The following is a 17520-nucleotide window of genomic DNA, read 5'->3' on the forward strand; positions in this document are numbered from 1 at the left end:
TCTGGACATCTGTGTTGCTGAATCTTTTGCAATTTGTTCAATGAACAATGGAGACATCAAAGAAGAAAGCTGTAGGTGGGAAGCGGTGTATTGCGGCCGCCTTTAGCAACACAAACACAGCCGGTGTTTCATTGTTTACATTCCCGAAAGATGACGGTCAAGCTTTACTATGGAACAGAGATCTCAAGCGAACACGGTTGGATTGGACCACAAAGTACAGTGTATTATGCAGCGAACTTTTGGAAAGATCGTGTTTTTCGAAGAGGGTCCCTTGTGAAGGACAGAGATGGGCATCACCACCGCCCGTGGACTGGTGCTGAAGAAAGGTGCGGGGCCGACTTTCAGGTTGTACAGGACCCCAATTGGGGACATCCCTGCACTGCTGATCCGCCTCCGCTTGGGGTGGTTTCCTGCTAGCTCCGCTGTGAACGGGACTCTCGCTGCTGTGTTGGATCCGCTTTGGACTGGACTCTCGCGGCTGTGTTGGATCCATTATGGATTGAACTTTCACAGTATCATGTTAGACCCGCTCGACATCCATTGCTTTCGTCCTCTCCAAGGTTCTCATAGTCATCATTGTCACCGACGTCCCACTGGGTGTGAGTTTTCCTTGCCCTTATGTGGGCCTACAGAGGATGTCGTAGTGGTTTGTGTTGTGGTTTGTGCAGCCATTTGAGACACTAGTGATTTAGGGCTACATGTATATAAGCAAACATTGATTGATTGATTGATTGATCATAAACTTAAAAAAACCTTCAAAATTGGCGACAGCTTGACCCTGTACGAAATGAATTCCGCTTTCCGATGGGAATATTTTCATTTGAAAGTAAACAACTGTAATTAATGGCCAAAACATCCAGTTCGAATATAAAATGATATTGGAACAAGTGACAATAATTAAAGTACATTTTCCACATGATCAATTCAAAAAGATGTCACAAACGCCAGCTCTAATCTGGAAAATAAGGACAACCAGATGTTTCGACTAAATATGAACAATTGACTTGAGTTTTTGGCCTTTCTATTTTTAGCCCCTGGTTTACTGCAGGGGTTAATGACAGTGGCGTTGTTCAAGGAGTCCTGGCAGAATTCTGCTTTTGGGCTTTCCTGCTTCCATAACCTTTGGTGTCAAGGGGGACCGAGACTATGATGGGAGGTCAAGAAGCATTGGGAGCAGGGACCAAGTGTCGGTTCAGGAAGACGAGATTGGTCCACATAAAGTCACTTCCCTCCCGTCTTCTTGGTTTACGGCCGTTATATTCGAGCATGCTGCGTCTCCAAAGTTGTGTTTTTGTAATCTTTATTTAAATAATAATGTCATATAAAAGATTACATACAAAACAAACATACGTTATTTAAGAAAACAGTATATTTTTTTTGAAACCGTACATTTCCATGCAGAAACTTAAACCATGTGTTTAGAAGACTTAAGTGGCAAGGAACTGTATCTGAAATAAGCAGGGGCGTCCATGATAACATTGCTTGTATGGCAACATATGTTGCTCCAAAACCTGTACGTACCTTTCAGCATTCTTCACAGATGTGTAAGTTACCCATGCCTTGGCCACTAAAACACCCCCATACCATCAAAGATGCTGGCTTTTACACTTTGCGCCTAGAACAGTTCGGATGGTTCTTTTTCTCTTTGGTCCGTAGGCCACGACGTCCACAGTTTCCAAAAACAATTTGAAATGTGGACTCGTCAGACCGCAGAACACTTTTCCAATTTGCATCAGTCCATCTTAGATGATCTCGGGCCCAGCACAGCCGGCGGCGTTTCTGGGTGTTGTTGATAAATGCCTTTCGCTTTGCATAGTAGAGTTTTAACTCGCACTTACAAATGTAGCGACCAATTGTGGTTACTGACAGTGGTTTTCTGAAGTGTTCCTGACCCTCCTCCCTTAGAAACAGCTGTTTCCATGTAATCAGGGAAAGTCCAAATAAAAGAGGCGTACAATCTTTCGTGAGAGCGCGGTGACACTGTTCAAGGGTACAGGTGTACGCGTTTCTCCTCATTGAGCCAAATTTAATTCTGTCTCTGTTTGATTCCTTGCTTCTTGTTTTGTTTAATAGATGTCATGTTTGTTTGAAGTGTCCTTAATTGAACAACATTGCGATCCAAAACACAACATTTGTCAATATAAACGAGTATCAAATAATTGTAGTTGCTTACAGACACACGGTTTTCAAGACAGAAAGTGTGTAATTATCTAATGAGGAGAGGACTGAGAAAGTGTGTACCTGTGTGTAGGCACTGAACACGTGGCTCTGCACTTCATCCATTGAGTCCATCCCGTATGCCACGGTGCCAAGGTGGAGCCGGCGGAACACCATCTCATTTTGAGTCAGAGTACCTGCCATTTAAATGGTTGAACACCATCAGCTACATTTACATAAATATGACTGACAAAGACAAAATATTGGTATCAAGTTGACACACAAGCGCAGCCCCCGCTGCTGCTCACTGCTCCCCTCACCTCCCAGGGTGAACAAGGGGATGGGTCAAATGCAGAGGACAAACTTCACCACACCTAGTGTGTGTGTGACAATCATTGGTACTTTAACTTTTACTTAACATGTAACGCTATTGTTTCACGGTGCAATATCAATAAGTTACCAAAATCAGATACTGATCTCGACATTTGAGTTGCATTTGTGATATTAGTAAACCGAATTAAAGTTTCCCTCTTTAGTTACAGATAAACATCCATCCATCTATCCATTTTATACCGCTTATTCCCTTTGGGGTCGCAGGGGGCGCTGGTGCCTATCTCAGCTACAATCGGGCGGAAGGGGGTCTACACCCTGGACAAGTCGCCACGTCATCTCACGTGAATAACATAAATACAGTCCATTATACAGCATTATTTACATGTGAATAACATAAATACAGTTTATTATACAGCATTATTCACATGTGAATGACATAAATAGTCTATTATACAGCATTATTTACATGTGAATAATATAAATACAGTCTATTATACAGCATTATTCACATGTGAATAACAAAAATACAGTTTAATATACAGCATTATTCACATGTGAATAACAAATAGTCTGTTTACAGCATTATTTACATGTGAATAACAAATAGTTTATTGTACAGCATTATTCACATGTGAATAACATAAATACAGTCTATTATACAGCATTATTCACATGTGAATAACATAAATACAGTCTATTATACAGCATTATTCACATGTGAATAATATAGTCTATTATACAGCATTATTCACATGTGAACAATATAAATACAGTCTATTATACAGCATTATTTACATGTGAATAACAAATACAGTTTATTGTACAGCATTATTCACATGTGAATAACATAAATAGTCTATTATACAGCATTATTCACATGTGAATAACATAAATACAGTCTATTATACAGCATTATTCACATGTGAATAATATAAATAGTCTATTATACAGCATTATTCACATGTGAACAATATAAATACAGTCTATTATACAGCATTATTTACATGTGAATAATATAAATACTGTCTATTGTACAGCATTATTCATATGTGAATAATATAAATACAGTCTATTATACAGCATTATTTACATGTGAATAATATAAATACAATCATTGTACAGCATTATTCACATGTGACTAATATAAATACAATCATTGTACAGCATTATTCACATGTGACTAATATAAATACAGTCTATTATACAGCATTATTCACATATGAATAACATAAATACAGTCTATTATACATCATTAGTCACATGTGAATAACATAAATACATTATACATTTACAGTACATGTAAAGTCAAAAGGAACATATGCATTATACAGTGTTTGCATTAAGGACGTCTCGTGTCGTTCCGTGTTGCATTTTGGGAGTTTGTGACATATTTTCATACTGTACTGTATGTTAGTATAGGAATTGACTGATACATATTTTCATACTGTACTGTATGCTAGTATAGGAATTGACTGATACCTGTCTTGTCGGTCAGCAGGTAGGAGATGCGGCCCAGCTGTTCGGGTATGGTGCTGGCCCTCACCACCGTTCCAGGTATCTTGGAGTCCCTCTTGATCATCCAGCTGAAAACCATCTTCCCCATATCCAGGTTGACCCGCAAGCTGCGTCAAATGAACAAAAAAAAAAACCCATCAAGACTGGTAAAAAAGAAGATTCCGACGAGCGCGTGGGCGGGAGGGGGCACCTGATGGGTATGATGTTGGAGAAGAGCAGCAGGAAGCGCAGGATCTGCAGGTACCAACGTCCTGCGAAGTGCTGCAGGGCCACCATGACCAGAGACACCACCACCAGGGCCCCGAACAGGATCTTGGTCAGGCAGTTCACCTCCAGGTCGAACAGGCCCACCTGACATGAACGCAGGGAATGACTAAGCATACAACGTATCCGACCGAACGCCATTCTGACGCAACACAGCGTTGTCTGGTCACGAGACTGAAATACCTTGTGTCTCGGGTTGGAGGTGTTCATGACGCTGCGCAGCTCCTTACCAGTGTAAATCACCACCCCCACCACCGTGCCTGTGGGCAGGTACACACCTATAAACACACTGTCCTATAATAATACATCCTGCCAACAGCGACACCTACCCGAGGCCACCACCGTGCTGGCCCACAGCGTGTTCTCAATGCTGAGGCTTTCGTTGATGGGAGGGTCTCCGTCCTCCTGCGGCAAGACAACAACCACGTCAGCGTTGGTGTACGCCATAGGTGTCAAACTCTGCCCCGTGGGCCAAATTTGGCCCGCTGTGTAATTTCATTTGGCCCTTGAGGCAATATCAAATTCCATCCATCCATCCATCCATCATATTCCGCTTATCCAAGGTTGGGTCGCGGGGGCAGCAGCCTAAGCAGGGAAGCCCAAACTTCCCTATCTCCAGCCACTTCGTCTAGCTCTTCCCGAGGGATCCCGAGGCGTTCCCAGGCCAGCCGGGAGACATAGTCTTCCCAACGTGTCCTGGGTCTTCCCCGTGGCCTCCTACCAGCTGGACGTGCCCTAAACACCTCCCTAGGGAGGCGTTCGGGTGGCATCCTGACCAGATGCCCGAACCACCTCATCTGGCTCCTCTCGATGTGGAGGAGCAGCGGCTTTACTTTGAGTTCCTCCCGGATGACAGAGCTTCTCACCCTATCTCTAAGGGAGAGCCCCGCCACACGGCGGAAGAGACTCATTTCGGCCGCTTGTACCCGTGATCTTATCCTTTCGGTCATGACCCAAAGCTCATGACCATAGGTGAGGATGGGAACGTAGATCGACCGGTAAATTGAGAGCTTTGCCTTCCGGCTCAATATCAAATTAACATTATTAAATATTGGTGGCAACACTAAATTGGCCCTAGTGTGTGAATGTGAGTGTGAATGTTGTCTATCTGTGTTGGCCCTGCGATGAGGTGGCGACTTGTCCAGGGTGTACCCCGCCTTCCGCCCGATTGTAGCTGAGATAGGCGCCAGCGCCCCCCGCGACCCCAAAAGGGAATAAGCGGTAGAAAATGGATGGATGGAAATATTGGTGGTGTGCCTTAAAGGCAGGGGTAGGGAACCTATGGCTCGAGAGCCAGATGTAACTACATCTGGCTCCAGATAAATCTTAGCTGACATTGTTTAACACGATAAGTACTTAATAATTACGCTGGTAATCACGGTGTTAAAAATAACGATCAAATTATAAAACATTCTCTTGCATTTTAATCCAACCATTCGTTTTCTATCGCACCTGTCCAAGATGTCGCATTAATGGTAAGAAGTATTATATTTATTATTGGTTCAATTTAGAATAAAAATGTTATTAAAAAGAATAAGAGACTTATTTTACTCTAAAAATGTTGGTCTTGTCAAGACCTGGACTATGGTGTGGTTTTTCCCGTGGTGCAAAGCGATTGGAACGGATATGGCGTGAAGGTAATGACATCTTTAATCTCAACTCAAAAATATTACAAAAACAAAGGGTAGGAACAAAAGGCGCTCTCAGTGGAGGTTAAAAACTTGGCTATGAAAAATAAAACTCGCACAATGGGAGAACTATGAACATAAAGTAAAACTTACAAACTATGGCATGAAAAACTTACTCGGACCGAGAAAGAGCATGGATCATCGGCATGGATAACATAGGTGTGTAGGAGGTGATAGAGGGTGAGTAGAAGGCTGAAAAGTGTAATATTTAAGCCTGGCAAATGCAGGCTTAAATGGTGACATGGTGATTGACAACAGGTACATGAGTTCAAGTGAATCAGGTGCGTGAGTCGTGAAAACAGGTCAACTGATTGGTAGTCATGGAAACAAAAACAAACCAGGGTGCGCAAAAACAGGAACTAATGGAGTCAAAAACAAAACAGAACATAACTAAACAGAACATGATCACGAAGACATGACAAGTCTTACTTAAAAATGCACACATTTAGTTGTATTCAGTGTTAAAAAAATATTATACGGCTCTCACGGAAATACATTTTGAAATATTTGGCTTTCATGGCTCTCTCAACCAAAAAGGTTCCCGACCCCTGCTTAAAGGCATTGCTTTAATGGTCCCCTACAACCTGTCGTCAAGTCTGTTTTTCCTCCTCACAAACAGCGTGCCGGCCCAGTCACGTAATATATGTGGCTTCTACACACATGTAAGTAAATGCAAGGCATACTTGATCAACAGCATACAGGTCACACTGAGGGTGGCCATATAACCAACTTTAACACGGTTTAAAATATGCGCCACACTGTGAACCCACACCTAACAAGAATGACCAACACATTTCGGGAGAACATCTGCACCGTAACACAACATAAACACAACAAAACAAATACCCAGAACCCCTTGCGGCACTAACTCTTCCGGATCACTACAATATACACCCCCCCTCCCCGCTACCAACAAACCCCTCCCCCCTAACCCCGCCCACCTGAGCCCCAACATTAACTGAGCGGTAAAAAGGCCTGAATGGTTGATTTATTCATTGTTATTTTCTTTTCAAATGTATTACCCTCTGGAAAAAGTTAATGTTGATATTTACCTCAGAAGGCTGCAAATACAAAAGAGGTATTCAATTTTTTTTTAAATTTGATTTGATATGCCATTGATATTTTTTAATTATTATTGTTATTATTTTTGGAAACTCAATTTTGCATGTCACTATAATGTTACATAAGCTTTGCCTGTACAAAATTGAGTTTCCACCAAACTCAATTTTGTACAGTACACTTTGGAAGATTTATTAAATCTTTCATACCGGTTTATCAATTATCTTGCCCGTAATTGATTTTAGAGACGTGCTTCGTCAAAATGCCTCCAGTCCTTGGACACTATTTTTTACTCGGCACTAAGATTTGTTACTGGCTGTGGTAGTCACACCCACCACTGTCAACTGTATACCAAGTCTGACTTATCTTCATGGAGAGCACGCTGACTGGCATTTATAAGGCTCTTTTCGGTTTAATGCCTCCATACTTGTGTACTTTGTTACAAAGAAAAAAACAGCTCTTGTGCATAACTTTGTAACATTTTGTATATTTTCACTGTTTACCATGTACGGACTGAAATTGGCATTGCTGCTCCCTCTGTCTTGGAATGCATTGCAGACGAAACTGAAAGTCACTGAACTACTTCCATTTGGAGCTTTCCGCATACTTGCCAACCTTGAGACCTCCGAATTCCCAAAGATTGGAAAAAATAATTTCAGTTCATCCAGGACAGCTCGAAGGGGAAGGGGTATGCCGCCTGCAAATTTTGTAGATCAGACTTTTATATATATGTGTAAATAAATGAACACTGAAATTCAAGTATTTCCTAAATATATATATATATATATATATATATATATATATATATATATATATATATATATATATATATATACACATATATATACAAATACATACATACCAATAAATACACTTATATATATACATACATATACACATGTATATATATATACACACATATACATATATATGTATATAAATATATATATATATACACATATATATATATATATATATATATACAGCAATAAAATAATTGACTTTCAGTGAATTATATATATATATATATATATATATATATATATATATATATATATATATATATATATATATATATATATATGTGTGTGTGTTTATATATATCTCCATCCATCCATTGTCTACCGCTTGTCCCTTTTGGGGTCGCTGGAGCCTTATACATATACATATATATATATATATATATATATATATATACATATATATATACATATATATATATACATACAGCAATAAAATAATTGACTTTCAGTGAATTATATATATATATATATATATATATATATATATATATCCATCCATTGTCTACCGCTTGTCCCTTTTGGGGTCGCTGGAGCCTTATATATATATGTGTGTGTGTGTGTATATATATATATATATATATATATATATATATGTCCATACATCCATTGTCTACCGCTTGTCCCTTTTGGGGTCGCTGGAGCCTATCTCAGCTGGAGGGAAGGTGGCGTACACCCTGGACAAGTCGCCACCTCATCACAAATAGATACATATATATATACATATATATAAGAAATACTTGAATTTCAGTGTTCATTTATTTACACATATACACACACATAATAGTCCTGTCCTGTATGAACTGAAAATATTTTTTTCCAATCATTGGTCTTTCCAATCAGTCGGCATGTCTCTTCTTGGTTCTTCTGCTTCGTCTCCGTTACATTTTTGGACATTACTACTTGCCGTAGTTTTGAAGCAATCTATGATGGGAAATCCGGATGTTGTGTGTCAGTGTATTAACGTGCCGGCTGGAATAAACACACGCTGAGCAAGAGCGCCGTGCCCGCCTACTTTATGTGTTATAGATAAACCTGTGGATAACGGAGACATATGTAATAGTCTCCTTTTCAGGTGAGAGAGGACGCTTAAGGCAGTGCCTTTAAAGCACGCCCCCAATATTTTTGTCCGGGTGGAAATCGGGAGATTTTCGGCAGTCTACCAGGAAAATCGAGAGGGTTGGCAAGTATGTTCTTCTGTTCTGTGCTGAGGGACAGACAGCTAGAGACGTTTGCACAGTGCCTGTGTTTATAAAAAGTGCAAATCTTTATAGTTCTCTTTTATGTGTTTTAAAATGTATGTCTTAACATATTACTTTTTTTGAAACCGCTCTGCAACATGTGCTGTTGACTCCATGGCCAGGTCACCCTTGTGAGAGAGATCTGGATCTCAATGGGTTTCTTATCTGGCTAATATACGTAAAATATTTATTTCTTCTCAAATTTGGTGGGTGTGGCCTTAATATTGGTGCACTCTATAGTCTGGAAAATACAGGATTAAGGTGCATAAAAGTCGCAAAATTGGCACCAGTGATTCCCAGGTACCAGGATTTGGTACCGTATTGGTTCTAATGTGAACAGCACCCATCCTATGCTGACTGTCAAACAAAAAGACAAACATAGCGGCTGCTGCTACTGACCAAATGTGGGAATGTACGCACACTCACCCTGGTGAAGGTTCCGATAAAGTTATGGATGTCGATGTTTGGCTCTTCCGCGTAGACATACGATCGAATCTGTAGAAGGTCCTGTGGGCAAGCAGAAACACTACTTTAGCGCTGTTTTGAGGGCAAAGCAGTGACTTCATTTGGAAACTGGATGAAGGAATTCCTGAAGGAATTGCGTGTGAATGTTCCAATGCCGAGGTTGAACTTCCAAATGACTAATTGTTGAAGGCGAGCACACAATAATAACACAATTCAACCTGAACAGGCTGAATATTTTGAAGTGGAACTTTGAAAAATGGTCCATTTATTTTCAATGAAAATTTAATGGAAATTTGGAAATTTCTGGATTTTTTTTTTTTTTTTTAAATGCAAAATATTTTGAATTTTGTGAATGAGTTGAAATGGTTGGTGTTGGAATTTTTCAACTCGGTCAAGAAGTGTTGAAGTAGTAACATTTTTAATTGAGAAATAGTAAAACGGCATTCATGGAATTTTGGGAAATTTTCCAGTTAAAAAAAAAACAATAACTTTTTTTTAAAGAGGAATGATTGGACAGTGGAATGGTTGAAGTTATTATATGTTTAAATTTTTTGGGGCATTCACACAATAATAGTAATAAATGGATGATTTTTGGTGTAGAAAACCAAACGTGTGAATGCTTAGTAGCATTCACACAATAATAAATAGATGAATTTTGGTGTAGACAACCATATGTGTGAATGCTTTGGAGCGTTCACACAATAATAAATCAAAGAATTTTGGTGTAGCCAACCATATGTGTGAATGCTTTGGAGCATTCCCACAATAATAATAATAAATAGATGAATTTGGGTGTGGAAAACCATATGTGTGAATGCTCAAAGCATTCACACAATAAATAGATGAATTTTGGTGTAGACAACCATATGTGTGAATGCTTTGGAGCGTTTCACACAATAATAAATAGATGAATTTTGGTGTAGACAACCATATGTGTGAATGCTTTGGAGCGTTCACACAATAATAAATAGATGAATTTTGGTGTAGACAACCATATGCGTGAATGCTTTGGAGCGTACACACAATAATAAAACAAAGAATTTTGGTGTAGCCAACCATATGTGTGAATGCTTTGGAGCATTCCCGCAATAATAATAATAAATAGATTAATTTGGGTGTGGAAAACCATTTGTGTGAATGCTCAAATCAAAGAATTTTGGTGTAGCCAACCATATGTGTGAATGCTTTGGAGCATTCCCACAATAATAATAATAAATAGATGAATTAGGGTGTGGAAAACCATATGTGTGAATGCTCAAAGCATTCACACAATAAATAGATGAATTTTGGTGTAGACAACCATATGTGTGAATGCTTTGGAGCGTTTCACACAATAATAAATAGATGAATTTTGGTGTAGACAACCATATGTGTGAATGCTTTGGAGCGTTCACACAATAATAAATAGATGAATTTTGGTGTAGACAACCATATGCGTGAATGCTTTGGAGCGTACACACAATAATAAAACAAAGAATTTTGGTGTAGCCAACCATATGTGTGAATGCTTTGGAGCATTCCCGCAATAATAATAATAAATAGATGAATTTGGGTGTGGAAAACCATATGTGTGAATGCTCAAAGCATTCACACAATAAATAGATGAATTTTGGTGTAGACAACCATATGTGTGAATGCTTTGGAGCATTCACACAATAAATAGATGAACTTTGGTGTAGAAAACCATATGTGTGAATGCTTTGGAGCATTCCCAAAACAATAAATAGATTAATTTTGATGTAGAAAACTATATGTTTGAATGCTTTGGACTGGAGCATTCACACTATAATAAATTGATGAATTTTGGTGTAGAAAACCCTATGTTTGAATGCCTTGGAGCATTCACACAACAATAATAATAATAAATAGATGCATTTTGGTGTAGAAAACCGTATGTTTGAATGCTTTGGAGCATTCACACAATAGTAGAAATAAATAGATGCATTTTAGTGTAGAAAAACATGTTTGAATGCTTTGGAGCCCACACACAATAATAAATAGATTAACTTTGGTGTAAATCCTATCTGTGAATGCTTTGGAGCATTCACACAACAATAATAACAAATATATGAATGTTTGTGTAGAAAACAATGTGTGAATGCTTTGGAGCATTCACACAACAATAATAACAAATATATGAATGTTTGTGTAGAAAACAATGTGTGAATGCTTTGGAGCATTCACACTATAATAAATAGATGACATTTGGTGTAGAAAACCGTATGTTTGAATGCTTTGGAGCATTCACACAATAACAATAATAATAAATAGATGCATTTTAGTGAAGAAAAACATGTTTGAATGCTTTGGAGCCCACACACAATAATAAATAGATTAACTTTGGTGTAAATCATATCTGTGAATGCTTTGGAGCATTCACACAACAATAATAATAAATATATGAATGTTTGTGTAGAAAACCATGTGTGAATGCTTTGGAGCATTCACACAATAATAATAATAATAATAAATAGGTGCATTTTGGTGTGGAAAACCACGTGTGTGAATGCTTTGGAGCATTCACACTATAATAAATAGATGACATTTGGTGTAGAAAACCGTATGTATGAATGCTTTGGAGCATTCACACAATAACAATAATAATAAATAGATGCATTTTAGTGAAGAAAAACATGTTTGAATGCTTTGGAGCCCACACACAATAATAAATAAATTAACTTTGGTGTAAATCATATCTGTGAATGCTTTGGAGCATTCACACAACAATAATAATAAATATATGAATGTTTGTGTAGAAAACCATGTGTGAATGCTTTGGAGCATTCACACTATAATAAATAGATGACATTTGGTGTAGAAAACCGTATGTTTGAATGCTTTGGAGCATTCACACAATAACAATAATAATAAATAGATGCATTTTAGTGTAGGAAAACATGTGTGAATGCTTTGGTGCATTCCCACAATCAGCGCTACAACAGAGCTGTTGCACACACAATATGGACGTAAGTATTGGGACAGGGCTATGCACTCACTGCAGCCGTGGGCAGCCTCTGTGTGCACGCCACTGGGAGGCGCAGCTTCCAGTCCGTCTCTCCATCCAGCTGGTCAGTGCGGAGGAAACAGGAGCCTGGGACCCAGCGTTCATATCCAACACATGGGGGCGACAACACACAACTTTGGTATCACAGAGGTACTCTCTATTCATGGAGGGGTGGAGGGGGGGAATTGGACCACATACTCAAAAGTCTGTTCCAGCAGCCAAGCGTGACTTAAAAAGCGGCTTTGGAACAACTTTTGCGAGCGGTGCTTTTAAAAAAAGGGAAAAAAAACAACATGTGGTCACATTAAGTGGTGGCCACCCAGCCCTCCCCCCCCCAGACCTTCAATGCGTCATCCTGCCACAAACTCCCCAGTCCTGGCTCTTCATAATTGACCTAATGGCCTCCACATGGACGCCAGATAAGCAAAACACCATTTCCAGTAAGACAAAGATGTCGTTTTCCTCGACCCCCGCCCGGCAACTGGCATGTTCTAGAACAGGGGTCGGGAACCTTTTTGGCTGAGAGAGCCAAGAAGCCAAATATTTTAAAATGTATTTCCGTAAGAGCCATTTAATATTTTTTAACACTAAACACAACTAAAAGCGTGCATTTTTAAGCAAGACCAACATTTCTAGAGTAAAATAGGTCTCTTATTCTTTGTAATAATATTGTTATTCTGAAGCCAACTGTGGAGGGGGCGTGGCCTGCGGGCCTGCAGCGAAGCGGGGCGTTGCCAGGATCGGCCTCGAAATCAGCGACAGGTGCGTAGATGGCCCACCTGGGCCTCGTTATCTAATCACCTCTCGCTCTGTTTATAAGCAGCAGCCAGGAGGAGAGACGGGGTTGGGGCTGGAGCCGGAGCGCGAGCGAGGACGAAAGAGAAAAAGACCATTGCTGGAAAGCAACTGGGAAAAAAATAAAACAATATTGTACCCCTGAAACAGGCTCTCATGTTGGTGCTTGGTGGTCTGAAGAACCCCCAGGAGGGTAAGCCCCACACTAAACAATCATAAATAAATAACTTCTTACCATTAACGCAACTTCTTGAACATAAAAATGCATGAGAATGTCTTATATTTTGAACGTTATTTTTATCACTGTGATTACAAGTGGAATCATTCATTACTTATCGTGTCAAGCAATGTCAGCTCAGATTTTTCCAAGATCCAGATTCAGTCATCAAAAGAGCCACATCTGGCTCTAGAGCCATAGGTTCCCTACCCCTGCTCTAGAATCTTTAAATGCATTATTTTTGTGAATGTGTGTTTAAATACTGCTATTGTTTGATCACAATTTAACATTGACTTTGATATTTTTTAATTTTTACTATTGTGTTTTTTTTTTGTTTTTACACTTATGTGACAATTACTAATGGGGAAAAAAATGAGAAAGTAACCATTTTTGTGTTACATCCTCGTAATTAAAGAAAACTTAAAACTCACATTTATTTCCACACTGGTAAGACGCTGCGTACTTTTATGATGTTTGACTGGAGAACAGAATATTTGTACTTAAAATAGATTTTGTAGTCTTCAAAACACCAAAGCAGTGAAGTTGTCACGTTGTGTAAATGGTAAATAAAACCAGAATACAACAATTTGCTGATCCTTTTGAATAGACTGCAAAGACAAGATATTTAACATTCGAACTGGTAAACTTTGTTATTTTTTGGCAAATATTAGCTCATTTGGAATTGGATGCCTGCAACATGTTTCGAAAAAGCTGGCACAAGTGGCAAAAAAGACTGGGAAAGTTGAGTAATGCTCATCAAATACTTATTTGGAACATCCCACAGGTGAACGGGCTAATTGGGAACAGGTGTGTGCCATGATTGGGTATAAAAGCAGCTTCCATGAAATGTTCAGTCATTCACAAGAAAGGATGGGGCGAGGTACACCCCTTTGTCCACAACTGCGTGAGCAAATAATCAAACAGTTTAAGAACAACGTTTCTCAAAGTGCAATTACAAGAAATTTAGGGATTTCAACATATACGCTCCATAATATCATCAAAAGGTTCAGAGAATCTGGAGAAATCACTCCACGTAAACGGCATGGCCGGAAAACAACACTGAATGACCGTGACCTTCCATCCCTCAGACGACACTATATCAAAAACAGACATCAATCTCTAAAGGATATCACCACATGGGCTCAGGAACACTTCAGAAAACCCCTGTCACTAAATACAGTTCGCCGCTACATCTGTAAGTGCAAGATAAAGCTCTATTACGCAAAGCGAAAGCCATTTATCAACAACATCCAGAAACACCGCCGGCTTTCCCAACCAACTATTGCAAGGAATTTAGGGATTTCACCATCTACACTCCGTAATATCATCAAATGGTTCAGACAATCTGCAGACGTCTTTTGGACAACGTATTTTTCATGGACGCCCCTGCTTATTTCAGCAAGACAATGGCAAGCCACGTGTTACAACAGCGTGGCTTTGTAGTAAAAGAGTGCAGGTACTAGACTGGCCTGCCTGTAGTCCAGACCTGTCTTCTGTTGAAAATGTGTGGTGAACAACTTACACTGTACATCAGCAAGATTGGGAAATAATTCCACTTGAAAAATGTGTCTCCTCAGTTCCCAAACCTTTACTGAGTGGTGTTAAAAGGAAAGGCCATGTAACACACTGGTAAAAATGCCCCAGTGACAACTTTTTCGTTATGTCTTGCTGCCATTAAATTCTAATTGAGTGACTATTTGCAAAAAAAAAAATAATGACATTTTTCAGCGTGAACATGACATATTTTGTCTTTGCAGTCTATTCAATTGAATATAAGTTGAAAAGGATTTGCAAATCATTGTATTCTCTTTTTATTTACCATTTTTACACAAGTTCACTGCTTTTGGGTTTTGTACTAGTTTAAGTCATAATCCAGAATGTTTAAAAAAAAAAACAATGTATGTGTAGATATAATTACTCCTGTCATTTTAAAACAAGGTGTTTTATTGTTCATTTTTACACGTGTTAAAGTAAAGTTTAAAACATGGTCCGTATGATTAAGGAAGCTTTTATAATGGACAAAGTTTGACACTGGAACAGATTGTTTCTATTTCCATTATTATGAACTCTTGCAATGACAGTTAATAATGTTTAAATATGATTTCAAATATATTCTATAGTTGTACTGTTAATGAATTATTTGTGATGGTCACATTTGATCCTCGAACTGATTATTTTTATTTACATTTTTACAAATACTTGTAAGCTTTACACTTGTGTGATGACTAAAAATGTTCAAATATGATTTAAAATATTGCCTGTACACTTAATAAAGCGTTTATGAATGACACAGTTTGACCCTGGAACAGATCATTTCTGTTTACATTACTACAAACCAGGTTAGCTTCTTTTTTACACTTTTGTGATGATAAGAAATATTCAAATATGATTTAAAACATTGCCTGTACACTTAATAAAGTTTTTATGAATGACACAGTTTGACCTTGTAACAGATCATTTCTGTTTACATTATTATTAAAAACAGGTTAGCTTCTTTTTACACTTTTGTGACGATTAAAAATGTTCAAATATGATTTAAAACATTGCCTGTACACTTAATAAAGTGTTTATGAATGACACAGTTTGACCCTGGAACAGATCATTTCTGTTTACATTATTATTAAAAACAGGTTAGCTTCTTTTTACACTTTTGTGATGATTAAAAATGTTCAAATATTAATCAAATCGTTGCCTGTACCCTTAATAAAGCTTTTATGAATGACACAGTTTGACCCTGGAACAGATAATTTCTGTTTACATTACTACAAACCAGGTTAGCTTCTTTTTACACTTTTTAGATAATTAAAAATGTTCAAACAGGATTTCAAACATTTCATGTACACTTAATAAAGCTTTTATGAATAACACAGTTTGACCCTGGAACAGATCATTTCTGGTTACATTATTATAAAAACAGGTTAACTTCTTTTTACACTTTTGTGATGATAAAAAATGTTCAAATATAATTTCAAACATTTCCTGTACACTTAATAAAGCTTTTATGAATGACAGTTTGACCCTGGAACAGATTATTTCTGTTTACATTATAAATAAAGGTTAGCTTCTTTTTACACTTTTGTGATGATTAGAAATATTCAAATATTATTTAAAAAAATGCCTGTACACTTAATAAAGCTTTTATGAATGACACAGTTTGACATTGGAACAGATTATTTCGGCTTACATTAATATAAATAAAGGTTAGCTTCTTTTTACACTTTTGTGTTGATTAAAAGTGTTCAAATATGATTAAAAACATATATACTGCATAAAGCTGTTATGAATGATACAGTTTGACCCTGGAACAGATTATTTCTGTTTACATTATTATAAATAAAGGTTAGCTTCTTTTTACACTTTTGTGATGATTAGAAATGTTCAAATATAATTTAAAACATTGCCTGTACACTTAATAAAGCTTTTATGAATGACACAGTTTGACATTGGAACAGATTATTTCTGCTTACATTAATATAAATAAAGGTTAGCTTCTTTTTACACTTTTGTGTCGATTAAAAGTGTTCAAATATTAATCAAATCGTTGCCTGTACCTTTAATAAAGCTTTTATGAATGACACAGTTTGACCTTGTAACAGATCATTTCTGCTTACATTATTACAAACACAAGTTAGCTTCTTTTTACACTTTTGTGATGATTAGAAATGTTCAAATATGATTTAAAACATTGCCTGTACACTTAATAAAGTGTTTATGAATGACACAGTTTCACCTTGGAACAGATCATTTCTGTTTACATTATTATTAAAAACAGGTTAGCTTATTTTTACACTTTTGTGATGATTAAAAATGTTCAAATATGATTTAAAACATTGCCTGTACACTTAATAAAGCTGTTATGAATGACACAGTTTGACCCTGGAACGGATCATTTTTGTTTACATTATTATAAATACAGGTTAGCTTCTTTTTACACTTTTGTGATAAGAAATATTCAAATATGATTTAAAACATTGCCTGTACA

General features: G+C 37.7%; 2 protein-coding genes across 2 annotated transcripts in view; both read right to left on the reverse strand.

Annotated features, from left to right (window-relative positions):
• The window catches only part of plxna2 (plexin A2), an 801241-nt gene that overhangs the window by 491373 nt on the left and 292348 nt on the right, over positions 1 to 17520 (reverse strand). The window lies entirely within an intron of this gene.
• Positions 1 to 17520, reverse strand: part of LOC133554165 (probable phospholipid-transporting ATPase IIA) — a 116335-nt gene that overhangs the window by 50926 nt on the left and 47889 nt on the right. The window contains exons 7-13 of the mRNA XM_061902602.1: positions 12519 to 12613; positions 9484 to 9564; positions 4599 to 4674; positions 4453 to 4529; positions 4196 to 4356; positions 3970 to 4112; positions 2242 to 2354 (exon numbers count right to left, since the gene is read on the reverse strand). Of these exons, the coding sequence (XP_061758586.1) occupies positions 2242 to 2354; positions 3970 to 4112; positions 4196 to 4356; positions 4453 to 4529; positions 4599 to 4674; positions 9484 to 9564; positions 12519 to 12613 (746 nt within the window). The remainder of the gene's footprint in view (positions 1 to 2241; positions 2355 to 3969; positions 4113 to 4195; positions 4357 to 4452; positions 4530 to 4598; positions 4675 to 9483; positions 9565 to 12518; positions 12614 to 17520) is intronic.

Source organism: Nerophis ophidion, linkage group LG06 (assembly GCF_033978795.1).
Source record: "Nerophis ophidion isolate RoL-2023_Sa linkage group LG06, RoL_Noph_v1.0, whole genome shotgun sequence".
Lineage (NCBI taxonomy): Eukaryota > Metazoa > Chordata > Actinopteri > Syngnathiformes > Syngnathidae > Nerophis > Nerophis ophidion.